Source organism: Triturus cristatus, chromosome 8 (assembly GCF_964204655.1).
Source record: "Triturus cristatus chromosome 8, aTriCri1.1, whole genome shotgun sequence".
Lineage (NCBI taxonomy): Eukaryota > Metazoa > Chordata > Amphibia > Caudata > Salamandridae > Triturus > Triturus cristatus.
Genome location: NC_140591.1, coordinates 977,158,436 through 977,186,113, shown reverse-complemented (window position 1 = coordinate 977,186,113; position 27,678 = coordinate 977,158,436). Strand labels below are relative to the sequence as shown.

At 46.6% G+C, this 27,678-nt stretch overlaps 1 protein-coding gene across 10 annotated transcripts in view; it reads right to left on the bottom strand.

Annotated features, from left to right (window-relative positions):
- Positions 1-27,678, bottom strand: part of MAP7D2 (MAP7 domain containing 2) — a 459,602-nt gene that overhangs the window by 156,433 nt on the left and 275,491 nt on the right. For 4 of the 10 annotated variants that reach the window (XM_085622504.1, XM_085622505.1, XM_085622502.1 and 1 more), the window contains exons 4-5: positions 14,204-14,315; positions 12,702-12,794 (exon numbers count right to left, since the gene is read on the bottom strand). In XM_085622504.1, the coding sequence (XP_085478630.1) occupies positions 12,702-12,794; positions 14,204-14,315 (205 nt within the window). Of the gene's footprint in view, positions 1-12,701; positions 12,795-14,203; positions 14,316-14,427; positions 14,583-27,678 lie in introns of those variants that run through there. The other 6 variants (XM_085622503.1, XM_085622506.1, XM_085622510.1 and 3 more) reach the window with 3 other exon arrangements.

Below are 27,678 nucleotides of genomic sequence, written 5' to 3'. Positions count from 1 at the left end.
TGTATTCTTCATATAACAGGTTTCATATTCAGTATATTTATACGATTTGTAACATGGACAATCTAAACCACTCCCCTCTATGGGCAATGTGACAGATAATAAATACGTGGGGGAAGCGTCAACAAAGGTCTCTTAAAATGTCGACGTAGCTCAGAGGATGAAAGGAAGACCCATCTTGGCAGTGCTAGTTGGTTCCATAATATGTAGCTGTGATTGAGAACCAGCGATTGACCAAGGATACCATTCACATGGGTAGCGGAACAGACCGTGTAGCTGCATCTGGGCTCCGTAACTTTGAGATTCTTGCTATGTTGGATCTGTGGTCCTTCGGATCAAAGGCCACTGGCTTGTATAAAATCTCTTAAAGGTTGGCCCTTGTGTGTTGCAGATTCTGCAAAGTATACATAGTCACTGATCAGCTAGTGGGAGCTTTCTTTCCCCAGGATTTATATGCATAAGCCAAGAGGTGGATACAAGAAATGTCCAGTGAGGAACAGGAGCTAACTTTGCTCAGATAGTAAAAAATAAAACCACAATGAAGTGGGCGCACAATGGACGCAGTAGGAAGTGGGTTGGTGGGGATGCCCATTGTATTCTTAGTTGTCACACGTTTTACTTGCCAAGGCAGATCTCGATTCTTTCATCAGAGGGGTGCCCAAAAGAGAAGGATGGACAAGGCCTGCCTACAGCAGTGAAATGACAACATCTTGCTTTCTTTAATTACTAAACAATTATCCTGTCTATTCATCAAAATCCAATTTGCAACTTATGTTTGCAAAAGAGGAAAGCCCTCAAAAGAACAACATGAACTATCAAAGAGAATTAGTGACAAAACCAAAGATCAAACAGTCTTATTTTACTAAAGATCCGGCAATGCCGAACAACATTCTTGGGTCACTACCTCCATTTTTAAAAACAGATCTGTTTCCACCAAACGCTGTGCTGCACCACCCAGTAAGAACACCAGACCTACATCTCGATGTGTCTGCCGTGTGTCAAATAACATACCCTTTTCCATATGTGAACACTATTAACACTTTCAATTTACTAACCCCCATGGGAGAAAAAGCTCTCCAACTGAAGCATTAGCTGATACGTAATGGCTTCAAGCACAATAGTGAATACTTTAGCCTGGTAACGTAGACAACGACAACTGCTCAGTGTTGCTTTTCTCCACCAAGTACCACTCTTGAACAGTTGACTTCCAGTTGAACAGTGTTACTTCGCATGACACGGCCACAGAGAGACTAAATTGTAATGTTGACCAAAACTGCTACTGCAAAAAGACCCATAAAATCGCCACCATTTCAAAACACAACGCTGTATGGCATGACAATATCTACTGCGAACCCATGGTTATCAGCAAAATAAATACATAAAAATATAATTGTGGCACAACTGTTTAAGATCCAAATGCCCTTTGATGAAATGATCGTGGTGAATCCGGATTTATATTTGTAATAACATTTACACTCGAAAATAACCTTACATTTGTTTGTTTCCTCATGAAGTAAATATCTATTGACCTTCTTCCGATCCACTGTGGCATAGCTACTAAACACGGAATATAATTCACCTGCACCGGAGAGCTTAAATCTACTCTGCATAGTGCCACCAAATATTGGTAACCTGCAGACAATCTCGCACATACACTAAATGCTCTACACAAGCCCTCATTCACAAATGGATCTGTCTACAACAACTATAAGAAAGTATGGATCTCCCTGCCTCTGGAAAAGTCAAATCTGTATGCAAGAAAGAAAAACAACCACAGTGCAGCATAAAGTCTCGCTGGAGGCAAAGAAATTGGAAAAAATAGCTATTCCTAACCACATAAACACATAGAAGATGGCCATCTCGGAGATTATTGTTGTCCAATCTGAGGGAAAGAAATCGGCTTACTTAATGCAAACCATTTGATTCTTCTCTCCAAAACTAAAGACACCGTTGGAACTATGGAGAAAAACTCAAAGGTTGTTCTGAGCCTTCGTACTAACCAATACTCCCAAATTGACCATGAGCAAATTGATCTCTCAAAATCACCACCTGAGTAGCAGATGGCACTGCACCCTTTCAACAACAGATTCAACACATCCATGAAACTACTGCATAACCCTCTCTACAGACTCTAGAGACATGCTTCCAAGCAAGTATATTAATTTGCGGATCTTTTTCAATATGTCAGTGAATCCATCAGACTGAGAGACTCAACCACATCGAGATAATCAAACACTGTGACTGGGTCATGACAATAAAGCACTGGATAGATACCAAGAGCAACAAAACGAAATTACTAATAGTAGGCTCTACACACAGCAGCACTGCTAAATGATTCGCAGCCTCCTCCTGTGATACTAGATAGCACATACCTCTCACCTAGGGTTGCCACCTTTCCAAAAGAAAAATACTGGCCATTTGTTGTTGCTTTAGGAGTCTGCAAAGGCCCGCACTTGATACCAAGTAGGACTTTAAACACAAATCGTATGTATTCATTTCTAACATGACTTTTCTGTTTTTGTTTACTTTAATTATTAGTCCAGCATCATTAACACAGTGCTTGAACACATTTGAAAGTGTTACCTGATACACCAAGATTCCAAGTGACCGAGACGCTGTGCCCAGCCGACCCGACCAGAGTTTAGCCGTGCTGCGGGCTCTCCCGGGCTACAGTGGTGAGCAGTGAGCGTCAGCAAGCGGGTCCACGGGGTAACGCACGGGGCAACGCAGGACACGGACCTCGAGGGAGGAGTGGCGGCGGGTAAGCGTGAGCAAAGCGGAGTGCTTTTCCAGCTTGCCCCGTGGCTCTCCCGCCCTCATGCGGTCTCAAGCGTGACTCCCCTCCTCCCTCCCATCCACCTACCGTTCTGCTTCTCACCCTGTGTTCCCGCTGGCTCATTGGACGGCCCGGTGCGGTGGTTGGGGGCGGCACCAGCATTCAACCCACCTGCAGCCGGGAGCCACGCGGGGGGGGGCATGCAGCAGTCTGTCTGGTCAGATGAGAGCTCCGGGTGACCACAGGAGCTGCCACACAGCTGCCTCATAGCCTCACAGCAGCCTCACAGTGTGACTTGAGGAGGAGGGGGCCACGCTAGCCTGCCAGACACCAAGAGACTGGCAAACTCTGCCAAATTTTGATCTTCCAAGAACTTCCAAGTTATTAGACCTCTAACTTATAAATACAAATACTTCTCGTTAGCAACCACCAACCACCGTCAACCACCAGCATCCACTAGTAAGATTTTTAAGGTTGTCAAGGTTGTTACCAGCACCGCTAGTACTACGGAACCTCGGTAATAGCATGAATAAGAAAAGGCAAGACCAAAGATCAAAGGCAAGGTTAAAGAGAAGGATAAAGAGAAGGGAAAAAAAGACAGACATTACAATAAATCAAAGGAAAACTAAAGGAATTTCTAAGGAAACCCACAGGAGAAGAAAATTAATCGAGGAAAATCTAGAAAAAAATCAGAGGCAATCAAAAACAAACCAAGTATTTAAAGTCAACTAAACAGGCAAAAAACAAATAACAAATCAAACACAAAAAACAACAATTTCAATAATCAATAAATCAAAGGCTGAATTCAAACACCAAATACGGTAGGAAAAATTTGATAACAGGATAACAGGAACATTATCCTAAAATAAAAAAATAAAATAAAAAAAAGGGGGGCAGCGACCGCAATACTCCTGACAGTACCCAGCACCTAGACTTAGACCCAGGGGGTGCAGGGACACGCCCAAAAGTAGAATGTGCCTCAAGACATAAGGCTCATTGTGACCGCTGGAGCCTCTTCACTTGGGTGAGCGCAAGCACCTCCGCACCTTTGTACCTCGGTACCTCTGTTGACAACCAGATTGACTGTCGCGCAAGATTTGCAAAGGGACAGCAAACCTATGTTCCTTTTTTCTACAGAGAAAAGCCCGGATAATTGGAGACAGGATCAGACAGGATCAGTCCTGAATAGCCTTGAAGAGCTGCTTCCTGGGTGCAGTGGTGCGTAGGGGGTGGGCTGGTGGAGTGTCGGCTACCAACAGATCAAGCAGTGCAAAGCACTCATACTGCGAATTGAACAATTCCAAACTCATATCCAACCCCGCCTGGCCCCAGTTAGCCGCTGCACGGTATGAGGTCGGGACGAGTTAGGGGTATCGTCTGCCCCAAAACCACAGGGCAAAGAAGAAAGGGCAAGGCTGCCCCCACCCCCAGATCAGTCTAGCGACGAGATCACTTTAGTCTCAACAGAAAGTGACCCAACTGTAGGCGGCTCGTTAGGAGGGAAAACTACTGCCCCCCTAATCCAACCTCAAATCTACACAAAATTCAGTTTCATAAAAGACATTGGTACCGCCCTATATTCAAGCAACGCTACAGTGAAAGGTCTTCAGACCCCTCTTATACCAGATCAAACATCAGCATTGGATTAATCAACAGGGCAGCCAAATCAGTTAACTCAGCTAACTCCGCTAAAACAGCAAATCATAGCACAAGTCCATATTCAAGCTTCGGCCCAAGCCACTGAGATCTCTACAACACCTTCATCTTCACTTACAACAACTACGACAGCGGAATACACCAAAAAAGTGTCATACAACAAAACAATACAGAGCAAGACTCAGAATAATTTAGAGACTTCAGCCCCTTCAACTAGTCCTCTAATTAGCCTCAAGGCGCAGCACAAGGTGCAGCACAAGTTGCTTGCAGGAGATTTGCTCTGCCCCGGAGGACCTCAGACACACACAGTTTTTTCAACAGGCTCTTCAGGACTCCATACATTTCAGCAGGAAGAAGCTCAAGCTCGAACAATCCCAGCCGACTCAATAACTGCAACAACTCCAACCACAACAACAGCAGCACTTCAGACTGCGCAAGTAATAACGACCTTAACAGGAGTAGGCCATCTATTGGCCATGGGAAAAGAAACCCAGACCAATCGGAGCAACCAGTCTTAGCTAGACTCATCTAGCCTAGAAGATAAGCCGACTAAACATCATTCCTTGCAGACAGCTGAAGGATTCATCATCGGACCGCGGGACCAAAATTCACCTAGCGTCGATACAGCCAATACAATCAAGTGCAATCTCAGTCCCATCAGACAAGCCAGTCCAGTCACAATCCTCCCGACAGCCATTCTAAACGTGTCACAGCAGGACGAAGGAAGGATGGTCCTATCCTACTTAGGAACACAAGAATGGGAGGACATGCTGGCAGCATACTCCCCAGACCGACACACAGGAACTTTCACGGAGAAGATGAAGCACTTGCATTCACCTTTAGCAGACAAACAGCTCTCGGGGGAAGGAGAGAAAGCGGGACCAAAAGGGCGAGGGATCTCAAGCGCACATGACGGGAGCACTTGGGCCTCTCTCCTAAAAACCATGCAACTGTCAGTGGAGGCGCTTCAATATCAATCGGATAAGATGGATATACAGCTCTCCTTATTAAACACCCTGGCAGTGTTTACAGCAGGGATTGATGAAAAACTGGGTAATCTAAACGGACTAATAAGAAGGGCACAAACTGAGACATACCTTCATTGCGGGTGTAGCCAGATTGTGGATAAGCTGGCAACTCTCCCGACAATGCTCTCCACCGTCCTCGATGAGCTGAAGGGCAAATCGGCCTGCTCTGCCAGCGCTGGCCGCACAGCTGACGGCTCCACCGCAGTCCCGACGGTCGGCAGCAACCCAGAGCGGATCAGCAAGGATATTGATATCGATGCACAGCTAGGAGTGGGTACCTTCAGCAGTAGTGGCGACCCTTCGAAGCCAGCTTCAGTCACATCAGATGCGACAAAAACAAACGCCAAACAACACCTCCAATTGAAAAGAAACGGTCGCAATCAAAAACCACTCCTTCTCAATCAAGCAGCCACTTATTCAATTTTCAGCAAGCAATGCCCTAAATCAATCGCTGCACCAAAAAAGGGGGTCAAGCAAGATAATGATCTGGCTCAAACTAACAACTCCCAAGACATAGTAGCACCCTCCTGCTTTAATAACATTGGAGGGCCACCAGCAGGCACAGGGAACAGGATCTTGAAGCAAGTCAGGGCAGCTCCTGGGTCCGAAAATGATAGTCGCCACCAGTCCAGCTTTTGAACATCCGCTACAAATCTCACTAACCAACTTGATCTGGCCTGCAGGGCTTGACGAAAATCCAAACATTACAGTCCCAGCAAAGGAAAGTAATCAGGAGTCTGGCTCGTATGAAATTGGGCAAGCTTCCACCGCCCGTCTTGTAGACAATGACCAATCAACAATGCGAATGAACTTGACAACCCAGACAGTGGGAATGCCAATAGAAGAGAAGCAAGTGAGAATAGCCCTGAACCAACTTCCTCAGGCTTCTCACCCCTGGCAACAACAAAGCCAATTCGGAACTTCAACTTTAAGAATAAATACGGAAAGAGATTTTAACCCCAGCCGAGCAGACGTGCTTTTAGATAAGAATGAGCCTCTCCAACTAACACAACAAAATCTTACTGCTAAACGGACGGGGTCTCTCGAAATGACTCCCTATTCCCCAAACGATTTGCCATCCACCTTGAGATACACACTGCTCAAACCAGAGTATGCTTTAAAAGGGCGTCATGATACACTGAACAGGGGCAACGTTCTGAAATTACTTCAGGCCATACCTATCCTAGCAGACCTGAACACAACAGACCTACTCGCAATAGAGTTCCTTACAACAGACAACCCAGCTATACCGGATGTAACAAGGGCATCGTGGAAAACAGCGGCAATAGCCCAGAGAGTACTAAACCAGCACCTCATCTTTAAGGACTGGGGCATACAAGTTTACCCCTATCATCCTCCAGCTTACCCAGCGCCGCTTTCAATCTCGAGCCCAAGGTCAAGTCACAAAGAATGCTCCAAGCCTACAACCTCCGTGCTAAGAGGGGCACTGGGCCACTCCGCGCCACGAAGGACTCTCAGCCAATACGGAGCTCCTGGGGCTGAAACGTCACAAGGAGGCAGTTCTCGGTACGCTGACCCAATTACAAGAACTATAAATCTTGCCGCAGTAACTCAATGACATCGCAGGCACCAAAACCCTGGCAAGATTAGTCAAAAAGAACCCGCGATTCGTCTCTGCTCATGGAACATTAATGGCCTAGCCTAAAAAATTCCTGATCCAGAATTCCTGCAATATCTTTACAACTTTGACATTACCATGCTACAGGAAACATGGCTTATGGAACCACTACCCATACACTGTTTTTTTTGCTTTGATCATCCAACCGTTAGAGGTAGTAAAACAGTCATTCCTCAGGGGGGCAGGCAATCTATATCTCAACAACTTCCATACCAACAGCTGCGGAAACCGGCCCGGAAACAGATGTAGCTCTAGCAGTCAAACTCATTTTTTCTCTGGCAGTGGCACAAAAGGAAGTAACACTTTTTAATACATATATCCATCCAAAACGGACAGCAATCGACTCGGCGAAGTTCAATGATCAAATAACCACTTACCTTGGTACCGCTGAAATTCCAAACCTTATACTATCTGGCAAATGAAGTCTGCCTCCAATCCTCAAATTACAATATACCAATACAAGGGTCGTTTACGTATGGGAGGCCTAATAGGGATACTAGATTCCTCTTGGAAGAATTAGAACATTTTAATCTCAGGGCCCTCAGTGGAAGATCAGCCGACGACACTCCTCCAGTGGCAAGCTATTACACTGAATTAACAAGCTAGCTTTTAGATTATACGTTTGTTAGTCTTCCGCTGTTCTCATACGTAACAGGCTTCAGAATGGGCGACAAGTGGGACAGCGATCATCGTCTACAAGAGATTACCTTAGCGGCAACTGCCCCGTCCGGCATTCACTCTGCCCGAAATCTAGGCTCAAGCTACACGACAAATTATAAGAGGATCAAGTACACGGCAGAAAGCTTAGAGTCCTTAACAGACACAGCAATCAACCTTTTACTCACACAACCGCTTGAAAAAATCTGATACAAACCTGGGAATGTTTCACCACTAACCTTAGCAATCTAAAGGCTACGGAAATAAAAAGCCTTACTGTTCCCGTACAAAAGGAAAAGATAACGAAGGCTCAAAGAGCGCAAATAAAAACCCTTAAAAAAATTATAAATGGCTCTATAAGATCACTGTGATATGATCCAGCGAATACATCGCTCATTTTATCCCTGCGGCAACAAAGAACCAAATTAAAGAAACTGAAATGGAACATTAACAATAATTATAAACTTGACTTCTGGGCAAAACTACTGCACAATATAAAGCATAATGCCAGCGATCTTTTCTGGAAATCAGTAAATACAATCATTCACCCGCATCACGGGGACTCTCTTCCTATATTTTGGAGGAAACCTGGGCAAGCTACTTGAATTCTCACTTCAACAGTCAAACCAATAGTCTGCCTAAATTAGAACAGAGTAGAGCAGATTTGGACGAACATCATATCAATACTGGATTAAGAGAAAGAGGCAACAATTATTTCTTTGATTGCCCTGTTGTCTTCCGACCAACGGCAAGAGAAACATCCAAATCTCCTGTTTTAATCCACCAGCAGGAGGAAGGGCCACCGGCCATTGAGCATCTAACAATCAGGAAACAGATCAGGAAGGGAAGAAAGGAAGGAGTGCCGGGCCTGAATGGAATCCCGCCTGCAGTATTGAAACATAGGTCGAAAGAATGGGCAAAAATACTCCATCCACTATTCAAGGAAGTAAGATTATTGGTCATCATCCAGATTTCTGGAAAGGGTCAACAATCATCCCGATCCACAAAAGTGGCAGTAAGGCTCTGTCAGCCAACTATCGGTTAGTGGCACTGATCGATAATGAGGCCAAATATTTTGCGGGCACACTGCTTGATGAACTCACAACCTGGGCAGAAAACAATGAAATAATCCCACTAAATCAGACAGGCTTTCGGAAAAATTCTGGCATGATATCCAACATCCTGGCTATCTCACTGATTATGGACACAACAATAAGGAGGAAAACACAGCTGCACATCTGTTGTATCGATTTTAGCGCCGCATTTGATAATGTGGAGCGGTCTAAACTGTGAACTAAGTTAGCCAGATGGGGCATTCCAAATGCTCTTTTATCAATGCTAATGCTTTTACATACTGACACCTGGGTACAGGTGAAATTAGGATCAGGATCTCATCTCTCAAGGAAAGTAACAACTACGAAAGGACTCAAACAGGGATGTGTGCTGGCTCCTATCTTATTTAACTTATTCATGGCTGACTTACCACAGACACTCAACATCTGTAACTCCCACGCACCCAGACTGAGGGGGTACTACCCTGTCCAACTTACTTTACGCGGATAACGTAGTCCTGCTGAGCCACGCGGTAGTTGGATTGCAACATATCCTTAATGGTTTGCAGGAATATGCAGTAGAAAATAGCCTCTTGATCAAATTAAACAAAACCAGGACCATGACAATTAACAACAAACGAAGAAAAAGGCATCTCTGGCACCTGGGGGGCACACACATTGAATCAGCAGAGGCTTATAAATATCTGGGTGTCTACTTAGGCAAGGAAGGATAATTTACCCATCAACAAGAAGAGATCAAACGGAAAGGGACGATCCTTGCCTTAACTTTGAAAAGTTTATCAGCCAAACTACTGGGACCAACGATGACCCTCTTCTAAGGGTAGCACAAGCTAAAATTCTACCCACAATCACCTATGGTAGCGAAGCTTTGCAAGGGAGAGATGCCAATCTTTTGGATAAAACACTAGTAAAAACATACAGAACTATGTTCAGCCTCCCGAACTATACCTCCCCGGCGCAACTTAGACTGGAGTTTGGCCTGTTAAAGCAAACTTGGGCCAGGTACGGAGCATACATCAACTGCTGGAATAAAATCAGAACATCAACCCCTAGCTCACTAAACCACCTCCTGTGGCAAGATCTTCAACAGAGGGAGTATTCGCCTGCAAGAATGTATTTTCAGGAGGCTCTGGCAAACACAGGCTTATCATCCTTATGGAACACCCAGTGTCACCACACAACTCTGAAGAAATTAGTCTGGAAGTCGCTGAAAAAACAGTCACTGGTGGAGGATAAAGCCCCGTTTTCAGCTAGAGCACATGCCTGGATGACTGAATTATTAGAAGATCTTTGCCCCCCAACAATATTTCAACCTGTACTATCCAAAAGCACAGAAATTAAAATTCTTAAAGCTACGACTTGGAGTGATACCATGCACGCAGCATCTTCCACCATGGAAAAGGGTGCAGCCTTTCACAGCATGCAGTTTGTGCAAAAATGGTCAGGGTGACATCATCCATACAGTATGTTCTTGCACGGTGATGCTTCAGTAAAGGAGGCAACTGTTAAAAAAAACCTTCAATCAAAGGGGAATTCAGACAAGGAGGCAAGCAGTGCTGGCTTGCTTCGATCCAGCATTACCACAACTGAACTCCAGATTAGTCAGTTTTCTTGAAGCGGCCAGGGCGAAAATGCCAAACTGTCACTAAAGCTTCTTTTTCTGGGGCAAATGTCCCATTGGACAATTGGACAATTTAATATAAATTCTCAGAGAGAGTAACAAGCGTTGCAATGACTGGGCCACTTACAATGATTGCTCTTGGAACCTTGAATTGGTATTTTTTCACCTCCCAGCAATGGAAGTGTTTCTATAGTTAATTAAGTTGAAATTTTAACACTGTGAACTAAATTTTTATACATGGTTTTATTATTTTCACGTATTGCAATGGTTTTAAGTAACTGCAAAATAAAATGAACTGAAACATTTGAAAGTGTTTTCTGTTTATATTTGCTGTTTGAAGTATGTACAGATAAGAGAAAAAAAAACTACCGGCATAAGGTGATTTTGCCTAATTTCGGACAGGTTGCGAAATTAAAATACCAGTGGTGCTGGTAGAAAACTGGTCAGGTGACAACCCTGATCTGACCACAGTTGAATGCCAAAAAAACACTACCATGCAATGCAGGTCCAAACTGACAAATAAACCAAGTCACTCTAAACAGCCACTACCAAAATAAAATAGAGAAGAAACTGAAAAACATATTAGAACTCCCACCCTCGGGATGAAATTCAAAGTAGCAAAGATCAGCTACAGCAACACCGTGTCTCTCACGCAGTCTAACACCTGCATCACAGGACTAAAGTATTGACAAAATGCTGTGGCAATAGTGGTAACAAACATCTCTAAATAATTATTCATAGGTCTCAGAATCTGGAATCCTATCTACTTCGCGTGGTGTTAGAACCAACCTTCCGGACTTTAAAGAAAGGGCATCTATTAGCAAGCAAAGTCGTAACTGTCCCCGAAATGACAGCACAGCAGCATCAGAAAAAAAAACTGAACGTCAGATGACCAAATGCACTCCCCACCAGTTCCTTCCAGACTCCACTTTATTTCGAATGAACTATGTGACCATTTCAATCATCATAAATAGGCCAATATTCCAATTTTGGCCTTGTGACTGTGCCTTACTTTGGCTTTCTCCAGTGACTGACAAGTGTAATTTAGCTGTTTATTTAGTCTGCCTTGAATGAAATGGGCCCACGTTATGCATTCAAATAAAATGTACTTAACATGCATGAACTGGATGTTTTTTTCTTTATTTAACAGCCTGGTTACAAAGTTTTTTGTTGTACTCCTTCCCTATCACCTAAGCAAAGCCAACCTGAGACAAATTCAGACAAACCTCTATTTTGGATCTGACAGAATTTTTCATAATACTGATGATCTAACAGGAATGGGTGCTTTTTTTTATGTTTGCCTACCCATAGTGTTGTTCCCTCAGAGTGTTAACCTCGGCAAGAGTTGTCATGCTTACTCTCTGCGCCCCCTCAGCTCTTCCCTACCCTTGTTCATATTCCGCTCCACCAGTCAATACAGCACACAAGGACAACTTACACTTCCCGATGACATGGCAGTCCTTGGATCCTGCCACGCATGGGGTTAAAGCGTGGCACGGGCGTGAGGAAAGAAGACTTACAGCAGTTGTAATACCTACTTTATAAATAAAAAAGCTGAAGTTGGATCCTCTGCTCCTACAGGGTGTAAGCAATGGCGGGGCTGCCTGTCTTGCAGTGGGCAGCGGTGCCACGCCCTGGTATGTGTGCAATTTGTATGGGGTACCTTCCTTGCAGAGCAAATTCTGACGTCATTCCTGCACACAAAAACGAGGCATTTTCTGCGGATACTGGGGTGCGGTGCTGCGGTCAGTCACGTTTAAAACCGGATTTTAGATGTGCGTGCTAGAACAGAAACGCCTGCCACCCATGCCCTGCAAATTAGCACTCTTCTTCATAGCATGCTCAAAAGGAAAAAATGACGCCTGCACAATTAAAAAGAAACTACCAACAAAGTGTTTTCAGATATCTGACATGAATTGATACTGTGTCACACGTGCCATGGCCAGCAATCACAATTCTTTAGCCATTCAGGTAACAGACACATGGGCGAGGGAGCTAGGAGAGATTTTGTCTGTGATGCAAGGCATGCTCGAAGTATGTCAGTCACACAATAGAAAACCCGAAAGAAGGCGTGAAAAGAGAAACACAAAAAGACAGCATCCGTTCACACATTCACAACAATACTGTACAACACCACACAGAAAAAAAAGACTCAAGCTGTGGTTAGAAGACACTGGTGGTGGATGGACACGACCACAGAATGATTAATTAGGAACACGAAGACACAAAGACGGTGTGCTAGGAATCGGAATACCATTGCAGGACTCGGCGGCCGCCGTAGAGGTCACGGGGTCTGGAGGAAGGGTGTTGGCCGGTAAAGGAGGGGACGGGGTATTTTCCAATTCACCTACACAGCAGAAAATCAGAGCAAAAAGAGGCACAGCATTACAGCAGGAGCACTTAACTCGCGCCAAACCATGACGTCACATCGAAAGTGTACTTACACCCTCCCACTCCCCAAAAATGAACTCGGCAGTCATGGTGCATGCAGTGAGTGATAGGCCGCACTCAGGCGGCTGCAGCGAGTCAATGAGATGGAGGACAGGCGGCACGGACGGACACACACACACACAAGCACTGGTGTTTAATATACAGAGGGGTGCTGGGCGGCGTCTCTGGGCCAGCCTCTAGGGTCAGTGGAGACCACAGGACCCGGGGAGTGGATGCAGCTGCCCAAAGAGCTTCCCTTCCTTCCACGCATCGGCTTATCACTCCCCAAGCCACCGCGTGGGTCGATGGGCTCTGAGATGACATCCCATTCCCACTCCTCATTCTGTCAACCTCTTGGAGCCCACGCCTCCTCCCCAGACAGCAAGTGCCTCTTAATAACGTCACCCTCAAGATGCCAACTCCAGGCAGGCTTCCGGCGCCAGCCAGAGAGGCGGGGCCCTGGCTTCCATCGCAGCAAGGGCCGCACAAGAAGCGCAAGTCACGGACCGCTACCCCAACTCGCATAAACCGACTGGGGCTACGGCACTTTGCATAATAAGCGTGAGTATGGAAAGCAGAATAAACGACATGGTGGGTGGTGATAGAAATAATGATCTGCAGCGGAACCAACCAAAAGAGAAGCAAATTAAAATGAGGTATTAAAACATTCCAAGAGTGCAACATTACATATTTATTTCATGCGCTACAAATGAAAATCTCCAAATCCCCACTTAACACCATTTTTAACTCGCGTAACTTTATTAAAATAATCTTCAACAATTTAAAAATAAAAGACAAAATATATGGAGAAGCCTATGCGTTTTCTTTATGGCCAGAGACCCACTATAAATAATATCTAATGTAACAATAATAAAATTGATATATTTGGCAATCGGGCATTAATAAAAACAGATACTATTCAATTAAACCATGGTGATGGCTCGTGCACACTTTCTCAGGCACACTGGCCTAAACTGAGTAGTATTCTCAAGAAAACATTCACAAAAATGATTATTTTCAAATATTAAATCGGCCCTGTACAATTATTAGGAGGGGGGGGGGGGGTTGCAGTTAATGGTATTTAACTTAGTATTTATGAAATAACGAGGGTAATTAATAAGTCAATTTTCCAACAGATGAGAAAAACACGATACGAGAGAGCACAGTGTCCCAGATGGAACTGGCTTTCTGTGCATGCCATGAGGGATGTAACCTTGAGATGGAAGCAGCGAGTGCATCTCGCGGAGGCAGCCGGCCTCTCCTCTCCACCCCGCCGCCCCTGGGCTGCCGCGCAGGGCGGAGCCCCTCGCCCCGTGGCGCACTCACCGTCTCTGCCGCCCGCGCTGGATGACAGGGCGCCGCCCCAGGACCATCGCTTCTTCTGCTCCAGCTGCTGGCTGCGCTCCTGGGCTCGCCGCATCATGGCTCCAAGGCGGTCCTGGGTGTGGGATGCAAGAAGGACAGCGTCAATAGAGAGTGACACAAAAACTGTAGCAGCGCAATATTCTCCTTCTGGAGGAGTGGAGTTAAAGCCAAGAGCAGCAGCTCACCTCCTCCCCATCCACCGAGCACGCGCCAGAGGACAGGACTGCACCAGTGACGCTGCCACCCAGCCCTAAAGACGCCTTTCCCTAGTCCCCTGAAGACCACATGAGGTCACAGCTGGGGCCGCTGCAAGTAAATAACACAGGTTGCATCAGTGGCTCAGCAGCCGCTGCCTTCTGTGCTGCGGGCCACCGTGCACCAGCCTCGTCTTCCCAGCAGCACGCATCGACCAGCATTAACCCCTTCCTGACGCCGCAGCCCAGCCCACTTCGAGGTAATGGTTGCAGTCAACAGACTCTTCGGACAAACCACAAAAACACACAAATACATTATGTCGAATCTTACAAAGACTCCAGAGTAATGCATCAATAAGGCAACCGCTTTCCATAATTAGCGAATGAGCAACACTGATGCTCTTCATGGCACATTTAAGTAAGTATCGCATGGAGTACCGTACTACACCCCCCCCCCCCCCAAGCGCTTCAGGCCCATCATTCTTGTAGGAAGCGCTATATAAAAACAACTAATATACAACGCATAGCACAGACCAGCAAATCGTTACTCCGTGTGAGGGGAAAGATTTTGGAACCCCCGATTATGGCAAACACATCGGAGGGGGCTTGGGTTTTCCATACACATCTCATGCTACAACTAGAGACTAAGAAGAAAGGTTTGAAAAATAAAGTGTATATGTGTGTATATATATTCACTGAAAAAACCACAGGTTTCAGGGGCGTTATAGTTAGCTGGACTTTTCACTCGTACAAAACCATTGAAATTCCCCCGTTCTAGTTAGTTCAGCTAACTATAACTTGCGCGCCCGCAATGCACTGCTGATGACGTCACAGATTACATCACTCATGACATGGTCAGTGACATCACTCATGACATCACTGATGACATCTCAAATGACATCACTGATAACATCATCCAGTGAATGTGTGTTTTTCTGAAAATTACATATGTTTTATATATGTATATCTCAAGGTCGATGGAAGAATAAATGTGTATATAAGTGTCTAAATGGATGATTTGTTTTTGAAAAATTGATTGTATAACTGACTGATTAAGTGTATCTTAGTGAATACATGGCTTAGTGAGTAATGTTTAAATATGTAAATATCTGTATCAGTCTCTCACTTTGTGTATAAGTGGCTGCATGGGTTGGTGAGTAGCTACATGAGTGTCTATATAGGTTATTAGTTGTTTTTTTGAGTATCAGTATGAGTGTCTGAGGTTCGGTGGGGGGTATTACGTAGTGCATAGGTGCATGAATGAGTGACTCACTGTTTGTATGTGTTGAAGACAGCATGTGTGCAGGACTGTATGGGTGGATGAATGTGTACATGGGTGTGTTAGTGAGTGAATGTCTGTCTCAATAGTGTCTTTAAGAGTAACTACATGTTATGTTATGTTATTTATTTGTTAAAGCGCAAACAGCTGCCCCAGCAACGGAGCGTCCCGGCGCTGACCTAACCAGTACCTGAGGGGAGGGGGGACCAACAGAGGAATTAGATGACAGAGAAGAGATGGGTTTTGAGTTCCTTTCGGAAAGCGATCAGATTGGTTTGGGTACGGTTGTGCAGAGGTAGGGAGTTCCATAGCTTAGCCCCTAAGACTTTGAAGGAACGTCCACCCTGTCTGCAGAGCTTAGTTCGGGGGACCATCACGAGGTGTTGTCCCAGTGAGCGCAAGTTGCGCTGGGGCGTGTATGGTACCAGAAGCGGGCGCAGGAGTTCAGGACAATCAGAGTTGAGAATTTTAAATGCCATGGTCAGGGTTTTAAAGTGGATCCGAGATTCAATTAGCAGCCAGTGCAAATTACGGATGGTGGCTCTGGCAGAGCACCTACGTGGGAGACCAACCACTGCTCTGGCGGCCGAGTTCTGGATACGTTGCAGTCTTGCTAGTTCAGCTTTGTTTGCCCCCAAGAGTAAGACATTGGCATAATCCAGCCGGGCAAGAATCATAGATTGTATAATGAGTTGGCGGGTTTTGGAGTCAAAGAATCCAAGTATGGGGTTGAGGCTCCTCATGAGACCCACACACGTAGCTGCCACTTTCTTCGTGTGGGACTGAAAGCTAAGTGAGGGGTCGAGCCAGACACCTAGGTTTTTGACGACATCTTTTGGCACGGGGGTGGGGCCAAGCACAGAGGGCCACCAATGATGGTTCCAAAGGGTGGGGTTTTTTCCCAGGAGGAGGACCTCCGTTTTCCCGGCATTTAGCTGCAAGCAGTTGAGTGTCATCCACCTAGCAACTGCTGCGAGGCCATCTCTGAATTTGGTTGCCGAAGGTGATGGACCTTCTGAGAGTGTGATGACCAGCTGTGTGTCGTCAGCGTACGACACCAGCGTAAGGTCCCACTCTTTTGCCACCACTGCGAGAGGCTGAACGTATAGGTTAAATAGGGATGGGCTAAGCGCCGACCCCTGGGGGACCCCTTGCCCGATGGAGTGGGGTTGAGAGATGTAGGGTGGGGCTGAAACTTGAAAGGACCTGTCTTTTAAGAAGGACTGGAACCATTCAAGGGCTAATTCGCCAATCCCAATGGCCTCAAGTCGTTTCAGCAAGATGTTGTGTGAGACCGTGTCAAAGGCCGCGCTGAGATCCAACAGGATCAGCGCGGCACTTTGACCGGCGTCTAGGATACCTCGAAGGTGCTCCGTAGTGGTCAGCAGAGCCGACTCAGTGCTGTGACCTGGCCTGAAGCCGTTTTGGGAAGGGTCCAGGACATGGTTTTGCTGCATGTGATGGGATAGTATTTTGTTGACATGAGCTTCAGCCAGTTTTGACGTCCAGGGGAGCAGTGAAATAGGCCGGAAATTTTCTGGTTTATTGGGGTCCAATGTGGGTTTTTTGATGATGGGTGAAACCCAAGCAGATTTCCAACAGGTGGGGACCACCGCTGAGGAAAAGGAGAGATTGAGTAGTTTGGCAAGCGGGGGGAGGAAGAAGTCAAGTGATTCCAAGAATTTGGACGGTCGCATGGGGTCTGCTGGGGAACCAGACTTGACCTGTCTACATAGTTTAGAAAGGTAGTCGAGGGATATGTCGGGTATTCTTAGCAGTTTTGATGTCTCTGCCGTCGGATGGGGGGTGTTAGTGGGCGTAGCATCGTCTTGTGGAAAGGACGCGTAGATCTTCCTCACCTTTTCAGTAAAAAAGGTGGCAAGGTCCTCGCATTGTTTCAGGGAGGTGATGCAAGAGCCTGGATTGGGGATTTTCTGGAGATTTTGGACTAAGTTGAAAATGGTTTTGGTGGGATTGGAGCTGCGTTCGATTTCCTTTGCGTAGAAGGAGGCTCGAGTAGTGCGAATCGCCTTGTGGTAGGTGCGAAGTTTAGATAGGTAAAGGGTTTTGTTAGAGTCTAAGTAGTCTTTCCTCCACTCGCGTTCGGCTTTTTTGCACTCTTTCCGTAATGTTTTGAGTGAGTCATTGTACCATGGGTTAGAGGGGGAACTGCGGGTTTTAGTCCATTTGGGCGGAATTAAGGCGTCAAGCCCTGTGACTATCCATTCGTGGAAGGCGGTGTATACTGTATTAATATCCCTATTCTCATCGGGGAGGTGGAATTCTCCTAGGTGGTTGATGAGGTCTCCGGAGACGAGTTTGTGCCATGGTCGTTTGTGGCTGGAGTTGGCCGCAACTTTGGGGGGCGGTTTTTTTGCCATAATGGTTAATTTAACAAGAAAGTGATCAGTCCAGCCCATGGGTTCCGGGGGATCAGCCGTGACTTCCGATAAATTAGAGAAAACGGGATCCAGTATGTGCCCAGCAATGTGGGTGGGGCAATGAACCAAGGAGTTTAACTGCAAGGCCGTGATGTCGGCTAGCAGGTTTTTGATAATGGGGTCAGTGGTGGAGTCGAAGTGGAGATTGAGATCACCCAAGATGGTGAAGTTGGGGAAAGAGACTGCCAAGGTGTGAGCAAGTTCCAAGAGTTCCTCAATGAATCTGGCGGAGGGGCCAGGAGGCCGATAGATGTAAAGGCCAGAGAGAGTGAATTGCGGGCAAGTGGCAATCTTGAAGCGTGCGCATTCGCAGCCCCAGATTTCTTCTTTGATGAAGGAGCAGTTGTATGTGGTTCGGTATACAACGGCTATTCCACCGCCCCTAGAGTCTCTGTTAACCAGTTTCATGGAGAAACCGTTAGGCAGCGTGAGATTTAAAATGCTGGTTTGGTCGTTATGGAGCCAGGTTTCACATATGAACAGAATATCTGGGTTTTCGTCCGTAATGAGAGTGTTGACTTCTGCATGGTGCTTTACGAGAGATCTGACATTCAATTGCAGAACCCGGAGGGAAGGCAGCTTAGGTATTGCTGCTGTACCACTTACCAGGCTGGGCAGGGGCGTAGCAAAATTGCAGGACTCACAATGAAGTGCAGTTTGTCCGAGGCGACCTTCGAGCTTGTTGCATCTAGTTTTGTCCTTTAATGAAAGGAGATGGTCTCTGTCATAGCTGAAACGAAGTGGGGGATTTTGTGCAGGGGGACTGGCGAGAGGCGATGTCTTGGCGATGACGGGCGCAGACGGGCTTGCCTTAGGCGCGCCTTCGGCGCGCAAACGGCGCTCCCGCTGCGCTCGTCCGCTGCGCTTCCTGTACGTGCACATTTATCCCTGAAAAGAGTGGGTGTGGCCTCACCGGGGGCGTGGTCAGCGCGCACGCCTGCCCAGATGGCGGCCGCTTTGTTTGTAGAATTGCGTGGAAGTAACAGCGCGACTACAGCTATATCGCCAGCTGTGCGCTCAAGGTCAGGTGACTGGTAGGATGCCAGCCGTGTTTAAAAACACAGTACGTGACACCACACCACACAAATAATCGGTCGTTTTTAAAAGCTTCTAGAGTAGTACCGCCAGCCCCGGCTTCCGCCTCAGGACTGGGAAAGGAATTCATATGTTTTAAACTAGTATATGTGACTATTGGTGTATATAAGTGAGTATATGTGAGAGTGAGAGATTGAAAGAGTTCCTGTATGAATAAGTATGTGTTTCTATAAGTGATTGTTTAAAAGACTAAGTATGTGTACGTTTCTGTAGAAGTAAGTGTGGTGGTGGGTGTATAACTGTATATGCAAGTAAATGGATGTTTGATTCTTTATTAGCATGAGTGACTATGTGTGTGAGTAACTCTATGGATGAGTGGCGTTGTGTAACAGGATGTATAGGTGTATGAGTACATATGATGACTGAGTACATGTATGAGTGACTGTATAGGACTGTTGGTGAATGAGTGTATGTGGATCTTAAAATTACTGAATAGGTTGTTGTAACTGATATTGGTATGTCCATTGTTTTGAAAATTTTAGTTTCTATTTTTGAATGTGTGTATCAAAGGTTATATTAGGGGGAGAGGAGGTCTGCCACTCTATCACAAGGATGATGTCATCAGTGATGTCATTTGAGATGTCATGAGTGATGTCACTGACCATGTCATGAGTGATGTAATATGTGACATCATCAGCAGTGCATTGCGGGCGCGCGAGTTATAGTTAGCTGAACTAACTAGACCGGGGGAATTTCAATGGTTTTGTACGAGTGAAAAGTCCAGCTAACTATAACGCCCCTGAAACCTGTGGTTTTTTCAGTGAATTTCTAAGGTTTTTTAAATGCTAATTCCTAACTATAACGTGCCTGAAACCCTTGGTTTTTTCAGTGAATTTCAAAGGTTTTTTAAATGCTAATTTCTAACTATGCCTACAGAGATAGGACATGTGAAGAAAGATGAAAAAACGCACAGAAAGAAAAAAAAGAAATGCAGAAAGAAGCAACAGAAGTCCTCAAAGATGAAGAAAAGTGCAGGAAGAAGGATAACGTGCAGAAAGAACAAACAGAAGAGCAGAAAGAAGCCTTGTTGCAAAATCATCCTGTACCCTCAACTTTTTCAGACGGATACTGGTGGTAACTGAGTCTGACTAACCAGTCCTAGAGCCAGTGCTATGTTAAAAGACACTCAGAATACGCCTACATACACTAGGGAACACTATGCGTTGGGGTTCCCCTGTGATCAGCATGACCTCCTCTGTAAGCCCCTAGTATATAATAGGGCAGGGTATTAAAACTACCTCTTAAAATGCGCCACAGGGCATGTTTGCACACGTCACCTCAGGCCCCGTCCCCTCACTTCCCCACTGCGTAAACATGCCCTGTGGCCGTTTTACGTTCGGAGATTAAGTCCCCTTGAATCCTGAGGGTCCATAGGGTCCAACTAGACCACTAGGTACCTCCAGTAAGTGCCACAGAGCTGCGTTGCAGAGTGTTGTAAAAAGGGGCAGGCCTAGACCACCTCTCTGCAACGCAGCACAGTGGCGCTTACTGGAAGCATCTGGTGGGCTAGTTGGCCCCCAGGGTCCCTCAGGATTGAAGGGGAATTATTTCCCCAACTTAAAACGCGCCACAGGGCTTGTTTGCACACGTTAACTCAGGCCCCGTCCCCTCCCTTCACCACTGTGTAAACACGCCCTGTGGCCGTTTTTAGTTGGGAGATTAAGTTCATTTGAATCCTGAGGGTCCCTAGGGTCCAACTAGCCCACTAGATACCTCCAGTAAGCACCACAGAGCTGCGTTGCAGGGAGGTGTAAAAAGTGGCACGGCCTGGACCACCTCTCTGAAACGCAGCTCAGGGGCGCTTACTGGAAGCACCTGGTGGGCTAGTTAGGCCCCAGGGGCCCTCAGGATTGAAGGGGAATTATTTCCCCAACTTAAAACGCGCCACAGGGCGTGTTTGCCCACGTCACCTCAGGCCCCGTCCCCTCACTTCACCACTGTGTAAACGCGCCCTTTGGCCGTTCTAAGTTGAGAGATTAAGTCCCCTTGAATCCTGAGGATCCCTAGGGGCAAAATGCCCACTAGGTACGTCCAGTAAGCGCCATTGCAGAGAGGTGTAAAAAGGAGCACGGACTGCACCACCTCTCTGCAACGCAGAGCAGTGGCGCTTACTGGAAGCACCTGTGGTGGGCTAGTTGGCCCCCAGGGTCCCTCAGGATTGAAAGGGAATTATTTCCCCAACTTAAAACGCGCCACAGGGCGTGTTTGCCCACGTCACCTCAGGCCCCGTCCCCTCACTTCACCACTGTGTAAACGCGCCCTTTGGCCGTTCTAAGTTGAGAGATTAAGTCCCCTTGAATCCTAAGGGCCCCTAGGGTCAAACTAGCCCACTAGGTACCTCCAGTGCCACAGAGCTGCGTTGCATAGAGGTGTAAAAAGGGGCGTGGCAACGCAGCTCCCTTGCGCATACTGGAGATACCTGTTGGGCTAGTTGGCCCTCAGGGACCCTCAGTATTGAAGAGGAATTAATTCCCCAACTTACAACTGGCCAGGGGGCGCGTTTGCAGAGTGCTGCAAGGAGGGGGCGTGGCCTCCGGCGCGACACCGGTCTTTTATTTATTTTATTTTTTTAAGACGGAGGGCTGTGTGGCCCCCCTTCTTTTTCTAATTTACTGGCCCTGGGGACCGCATCCCCCAGGGCCTGCACTGCACCCTAATTTTTTTTGTTGAAAATAATAAATTTGGCCCTCCCAAGGCCTTAATCGGCGCCGGGGACCCCAACCCCCGGGTCATGGCCTTTTAAAAAAAAAATCTTTAGGAGCGGGCTGCGTTGCCCCCCTCCTCAGGCCACTTATGGCCCCGGGGACACCATCCCCCGGGGCCGGCCTTTGTTTTTTATTATTTAAAAAAAAAATATATTTATAGAAACACCTAGTACATGCTGGACAAACCGTATGTACCTATCGCCATGACGATTTGCGTGATATTCATTAAAAGGCGACTATGCATAGAATGAATCCACATGGAATGTATTTATTTATTTATTTTTATTTATTTTAAGAATTTGTAAAGCGCAAACTGTCGCCATTGCAGGCATCCTGGCGCTGACAGAAGTCTGAGGAGGATAGGGGGTGTGGAACAGAGGGGACTTGGGCTAGCCCGGGAAGAGCCAAGTTTTCACTTTTTTTCTGAAAGGTAGGAGTTCATCGGTATGTCTGATCTCGGTGGGGAGGGTGTTCCAGAGTCTAGCGGCGGTAACCTCAAAAGATCTACCTCCGGATCTGACCTTCTTGAATCTGGGGGTGACCACCAGTTTGGCATCCGAGGAGCGGAGTTGTCTGGTAGGGGCGTACCACACAAACTTGGATTGTAAAGGGGCTGGGCCGGAACCGTGGAGGGCCCTAAAAACAATACAGAGGGCCTTAAATTGCACTCTCTATCTAAGAGGGAGCCAATGCAATTGTGCCAAGGCGGATGGTCCATGGGATCTCCTCGGGAGCCCCAAGGCTAGTTTTGCAGCCGCAGATTGGACTCTTTGGAGCCTGTCAAATAGATACTCCGGGGCCCCGAGCAGGAGGGCATTGCAGTAGTCCAGCCTACTCAGGATAGTGCATCTAACTACTTGGGAGCGAGCCTGGGTGGGTAGGAGGGGCAGAACTTTCCTTAAAGAGCGCAGAATGGCATAGCAGCAGGCAGAGGTTTTCTGAACATGGGTCTCCATGCTGAGCTTGTGGTCAAGCATGACCCCTAAGTTGCGGACAGAGTCTGCAGGCTGTACATTAGAAGCTGTTTCCGGGGGCCAGAAGATGCTAGGGAACGGACGGGGGATCCTCGAGCCACTGTTAAAAAGCACCTCGGTTTTCCCTGCATTGAACTGAAGTGAATTATTCTTCAGCCACCTTGATGTCTCCCGCAGGCAATTGTGTAGGATCTCTATGGAGATAGAGTCCTCTCCTTCCAAGGAAAGGATCATCTGCGTGTCATCAGCGTAATTAATGGTTTTGATGCCGAAGCTTTTGATCAGAAGAATAAGTGGCCTAAGGTAAATATTAAAAAGTATTGGGCTAATGGCAGAGCCCTGTGGGACTCCGTGCGTTACCGGGGAGAAAGCAGATTGGAAAGGAGGTAGAGATACTGCTTGTTGCCTGTCCTGCAAAAAAGAGTGGAACCATTGCAGTGCCGTATCCCTCACTCCTGCCTCCCATAGGCGTCTCAGTAAGATCTTGTGATTCACCGTGTCAAAGGCGGCAGACATATCGAGCAGTATCAAAAATGATGCCTGACTTCTGTCTGCTCGCCTTTGAAGTTCGTTCATGGTGATAATAAGGGCAGTTTCGGTTCCATGAGCAGCCCGGAATCCGAATTGGTCCCCATCCAATAGTAGATGATGTTCCAGGTGGTTGGAAAGGGTGTTACTGACCACCCGTTCCACTATGTTGGCAGAGAACGGCAGCAGTGAGATGGGCCTGTAACTTTTTGAGCAGTCAGGGTCCAGGGAAGGTTTCTTCAGCAAAGGGGAGACTAGCGCTCGTTTCCAGTGGGCGGGGACAGTGCCGGTCAGCAAGGATTGCTGACAAATTAGATGGAGCGGGGGGAAAAGTTCTGCTTCGAATTCTTTCCAGATTTTAGGGGGTACTGGGTCCAGTGGAGACCCAGACACGATCCCTCTAGCTATCTTAGTGAAGAGTTCGAGTGTTAGCGGTGGAAACCTACAAAGGAATTCTTCTGGAGACACAGCTAAGTTAGGTGCTTGATTCTCCAGAGTAACAGTGTTCAAGGAAAGGGGATTTCCAGCAGGAAGAGGAGTATCCAGATGTTTAAGGAGAAGTTCAATTTTCTCCTTGAAGAATATGGCCAGATTGTCACAGAGGTCTTGGGACGGGACGATCGCATTTTTACAAGACTCCGGGTTAGTGACGCTGTTTAGGATGCTAAAAATGCTCCTGGAATTGTTGGTAGTGTTACAGATCAAGGAGGAGTAGTGATCGGCTTTAGATTTTTTGATGAGAGTTTTGTACGCGTGGACCTTGGTTTTCCACGTGTCTTTGCAAGTTTTATTATAATCACGTCTCCACCTTCTCTCTGCTTGTTTACATTCAAGTTTTAGCAGTTTTAGGTTGACGTTGAACCAAGGGGCAGAGTCTTTACCCCTGCAGGTCCGATTTTTGAGGGGGGCGTGGGTGTCAACCACCCTAGAGATACTGGAGACAAGGGAATTGTAATTGTCGACTGTGCTTTTGTTCACATCAAAAAGTTGTTGCAAATGGAACATTTCGCCCAAAGGATTTACACTGCTAGTGAAGCTCTGACATGTCTGACGCCCTACCGTGCCTAATCCCGGCACCCCCGCCGGTGGGTACTCTCCAAGTAGACACCCTTGTCGTTTATTTATACAAACATATTTATACACGCACACCAAGCCATTCAAAGGGGATTCGACAAAAATTCGACCAAACTATGCAAGAAACCCCCCTCACGGTTAATAAAACACACATCCACCGCCGGATGTGTAATACTTTTTATTTTACTCTCTGGAAAGGAGACAAACCTCACTTTAGAGTCACAATGTATTGCATATTATATTTCACGCCCCGGTTCATCTTATATCACACTTTTTGGTGCATAGTTTATACCATACACTATATCTAGTTTTCATTTTCAATCGTGCTCTCAGGGCTATGTTCTATATAACACTGCGTCCACCTACCCTTTTCACGGGCATTACATTTTGCGATGGGGGGTGGTGGGTCAGGGGGTGTTTCTGCCAAGTGAGCCCGGAGTCACAGTCACAAACGTCCTCTTCTTCCTGAATAAAAGTGAGATTATGCTGCATACTTGTTCATATTTTAAGTAGTTCGCACATTTTAAAAACAATAAAGTTCCTAATACCCACCTTCTCTGAACAGTTAGCTTGCTGCCCCATCCACCTCCTTCCTATCCTCTGTTGTCTGAATCCATGGACTAGCCTCCTCCCTCCTGCCATGCATGGTCTGATGTGCTGCCACTGCCCTCCATTTAGCATGATGTACCAGTCCACTCCTCCTGCCCTCCATTGCCCAATTCTATGACCCATCATTGACCTCCTGCTTAGCCTCTGTGCTTAGCTTGCTGCCCCTATTCTCCTTCCCCCTGCTCCATCCTTTTTGCCCACCATGTTCCATGGACCTGCCACTCCTATCTACTCTGAGTGTTCTGTTGAGCTGCCACTCCCCTCCCACCTGCCTAGCATTGTCAGATGACTGTAACCTGTCCCTGCCACCTCCACCCTGCCTGTCCACATGCCATGCCCCTATCCCCTTCTTCCTGTCCTCCATGGTCCATTTTACTGCCACACCCTTCTGCCCTCCCTGGTCTGTTGTGTTGCAACTGCTCCTCCTGCCTGCCCCGCGCGGTCTGTTGTGAGGCCCCTTCCCCTGAACTCTCTTGTCTGTGCCCAGGTCCTGACCCTCCCTTCTATCCTCCATGGTCCTTTGTGCATGCCCCTGCACCCTCCTTCTTGCCCATCATAGCCATTGTGCTGCCACTAACCCTCCAGCTTGCCATGCATGGTCTTCTGTGTTGCCATGGCCCCTCCCACCTTCCCTGTGTGGTCAGCTAGCTGCCCCTGACCCCCTCCCACCTTCCCTCCATGGTCTGTGTGTATGCCATCATAGTCTCATTGTTGCTCTCCATGGTGTGTCTTGTTTCTAGTGCCCATCCTGCCTGACCTCCATGGTCATCTTGCTGCTCCTGCCATGCCCCCAGCCCTCTGTTTCCATGTACAGACCCCTATTCCCTCCCTCCTGGCCTGTCTGTTCCATTGTAATGCCCCTGATCCGTCCCTCCTGCCCTTTATGGTCTGTTATGCTGCAGCTTTCTCTCCTGTCTGTCCATTATGGTCAGATAGCTACCATTGCCTCTTCCCCCTCTCTTCTCTGTTGTCCATGTGCATGGTCCTGTCCCCTCCCTATTGCTTTCTATGGATTGTTGTGCTGCACTCCCGTCCCGCATGCGCTGTGTGGTGTATTGTGCTGCTGCAAACCCTGATGCCTGCCCTGTAGGGTCAGTTTGGTGCACCTCTCCATGTCCCTCCTGTCCTCTGTTATCCGAGTCCATGTCCCTACCCCAATTCCTCCTGCCTACCGTGATCCAATGTACCATACTTGCGAACATTTTGAACTTGGTAAGAGGGAGATTTTGAAAAAAACGGTGGTATTGATTTTCCCCTTTGAGTTACATTGAAAAAGAGGAGATTGTAGACAGGAGACAGATCAAATAAAGCCCATTTGAGCTTAAAAACATTGGACGTTTCCTGGCTGAAACGGGTCTGTTGGCATGTATGGTTGCACTACCATTGCCTCTTCCTTCTGCCCACAATGGTCTATTATATTGCCACAGCCTCTCTTGCCAGTCCTGTATTGTTGGTTTGTTGCCCCTGCCCCCCTTTCCACTGCCCTGCATAGTCTGTTGTGCTGCCACTGCCCTTCCTGCCTGCCCAGTGTGGTCAAATTGTTGCCTCTGCCCTCTCCTACCTGCCTTCAATTTTCAGAGTCTGTGCCCCTGGCCTCTGCCTCTCAACAGTATCCCAATGAACAACTAGATTGCTAACATTCTATATTTATTACAAAAGCGTGGAACGCCTGACGTCATCTTGATGTAATCAAAACTGTAATACCTAGAGTATTTCATTTAGAAATGTCATATATGAGAGGGTCTTATTTGCATCAAAATTATGGTTAGTGCTCTAAAAAACTAAAATGAGGACACATTTTCTGAGTTTTCAAATAGCGACAAAGAACTTTTAAATTATTTGTAATCTTTATGTTTTTTTATCCAGTTGACCACTTGATTAAATGTTGCACCTAGGGGAGAGGATGTGGTGTTACTTCCAGAGCTGCAGACTTTGCAACTGAGGAACCAGGTTGGAGTTTCTGCTTCAGCTCAACATTCTGTGATTCTGGTCAAATCACTTAATCTCCCGATGTCTACATCCAAAATGAATTTGATCTTGTGTGATGTAACCAATGCTCATGTAAAGCACTCCAATACCTGACAAGTCTGCACTATATAAAACTGCAAATACACAAAAAATAAGTGTTTTGCACACTTCTGTCATTGGGCTACATGTGGGCTACATCTGGGTGATATTTGTGCTGCATTTGGGCTCTTTTGTCTCTGGTGGCCATCTTGGGAGATTTATTGGTTATGAAGTTTCCTAATTTCCTCATTTACTGCAGTCTCCTCAGTGGGAATACTTTCAGTTTTTTATTTTGGTTCCATCAAGAAGACATTCAGATGTGTCACACATTTGCCATAAATTCTGAATGTTAGCACTCTAGTTGCTCATTAGATCACTGTAGTAAAACTGCTGCTCACCAGGGAAGTCTGCTGCTGGTATTCAAAGTGCATGTTTCAGTCTGCATGTCAGAATTTGTTTATGAAATAGAAGAGGATTTGAGAAGACAAAATGTGCCCTAATTTTTCTTTCTGCAGAACTAATCATAGTTT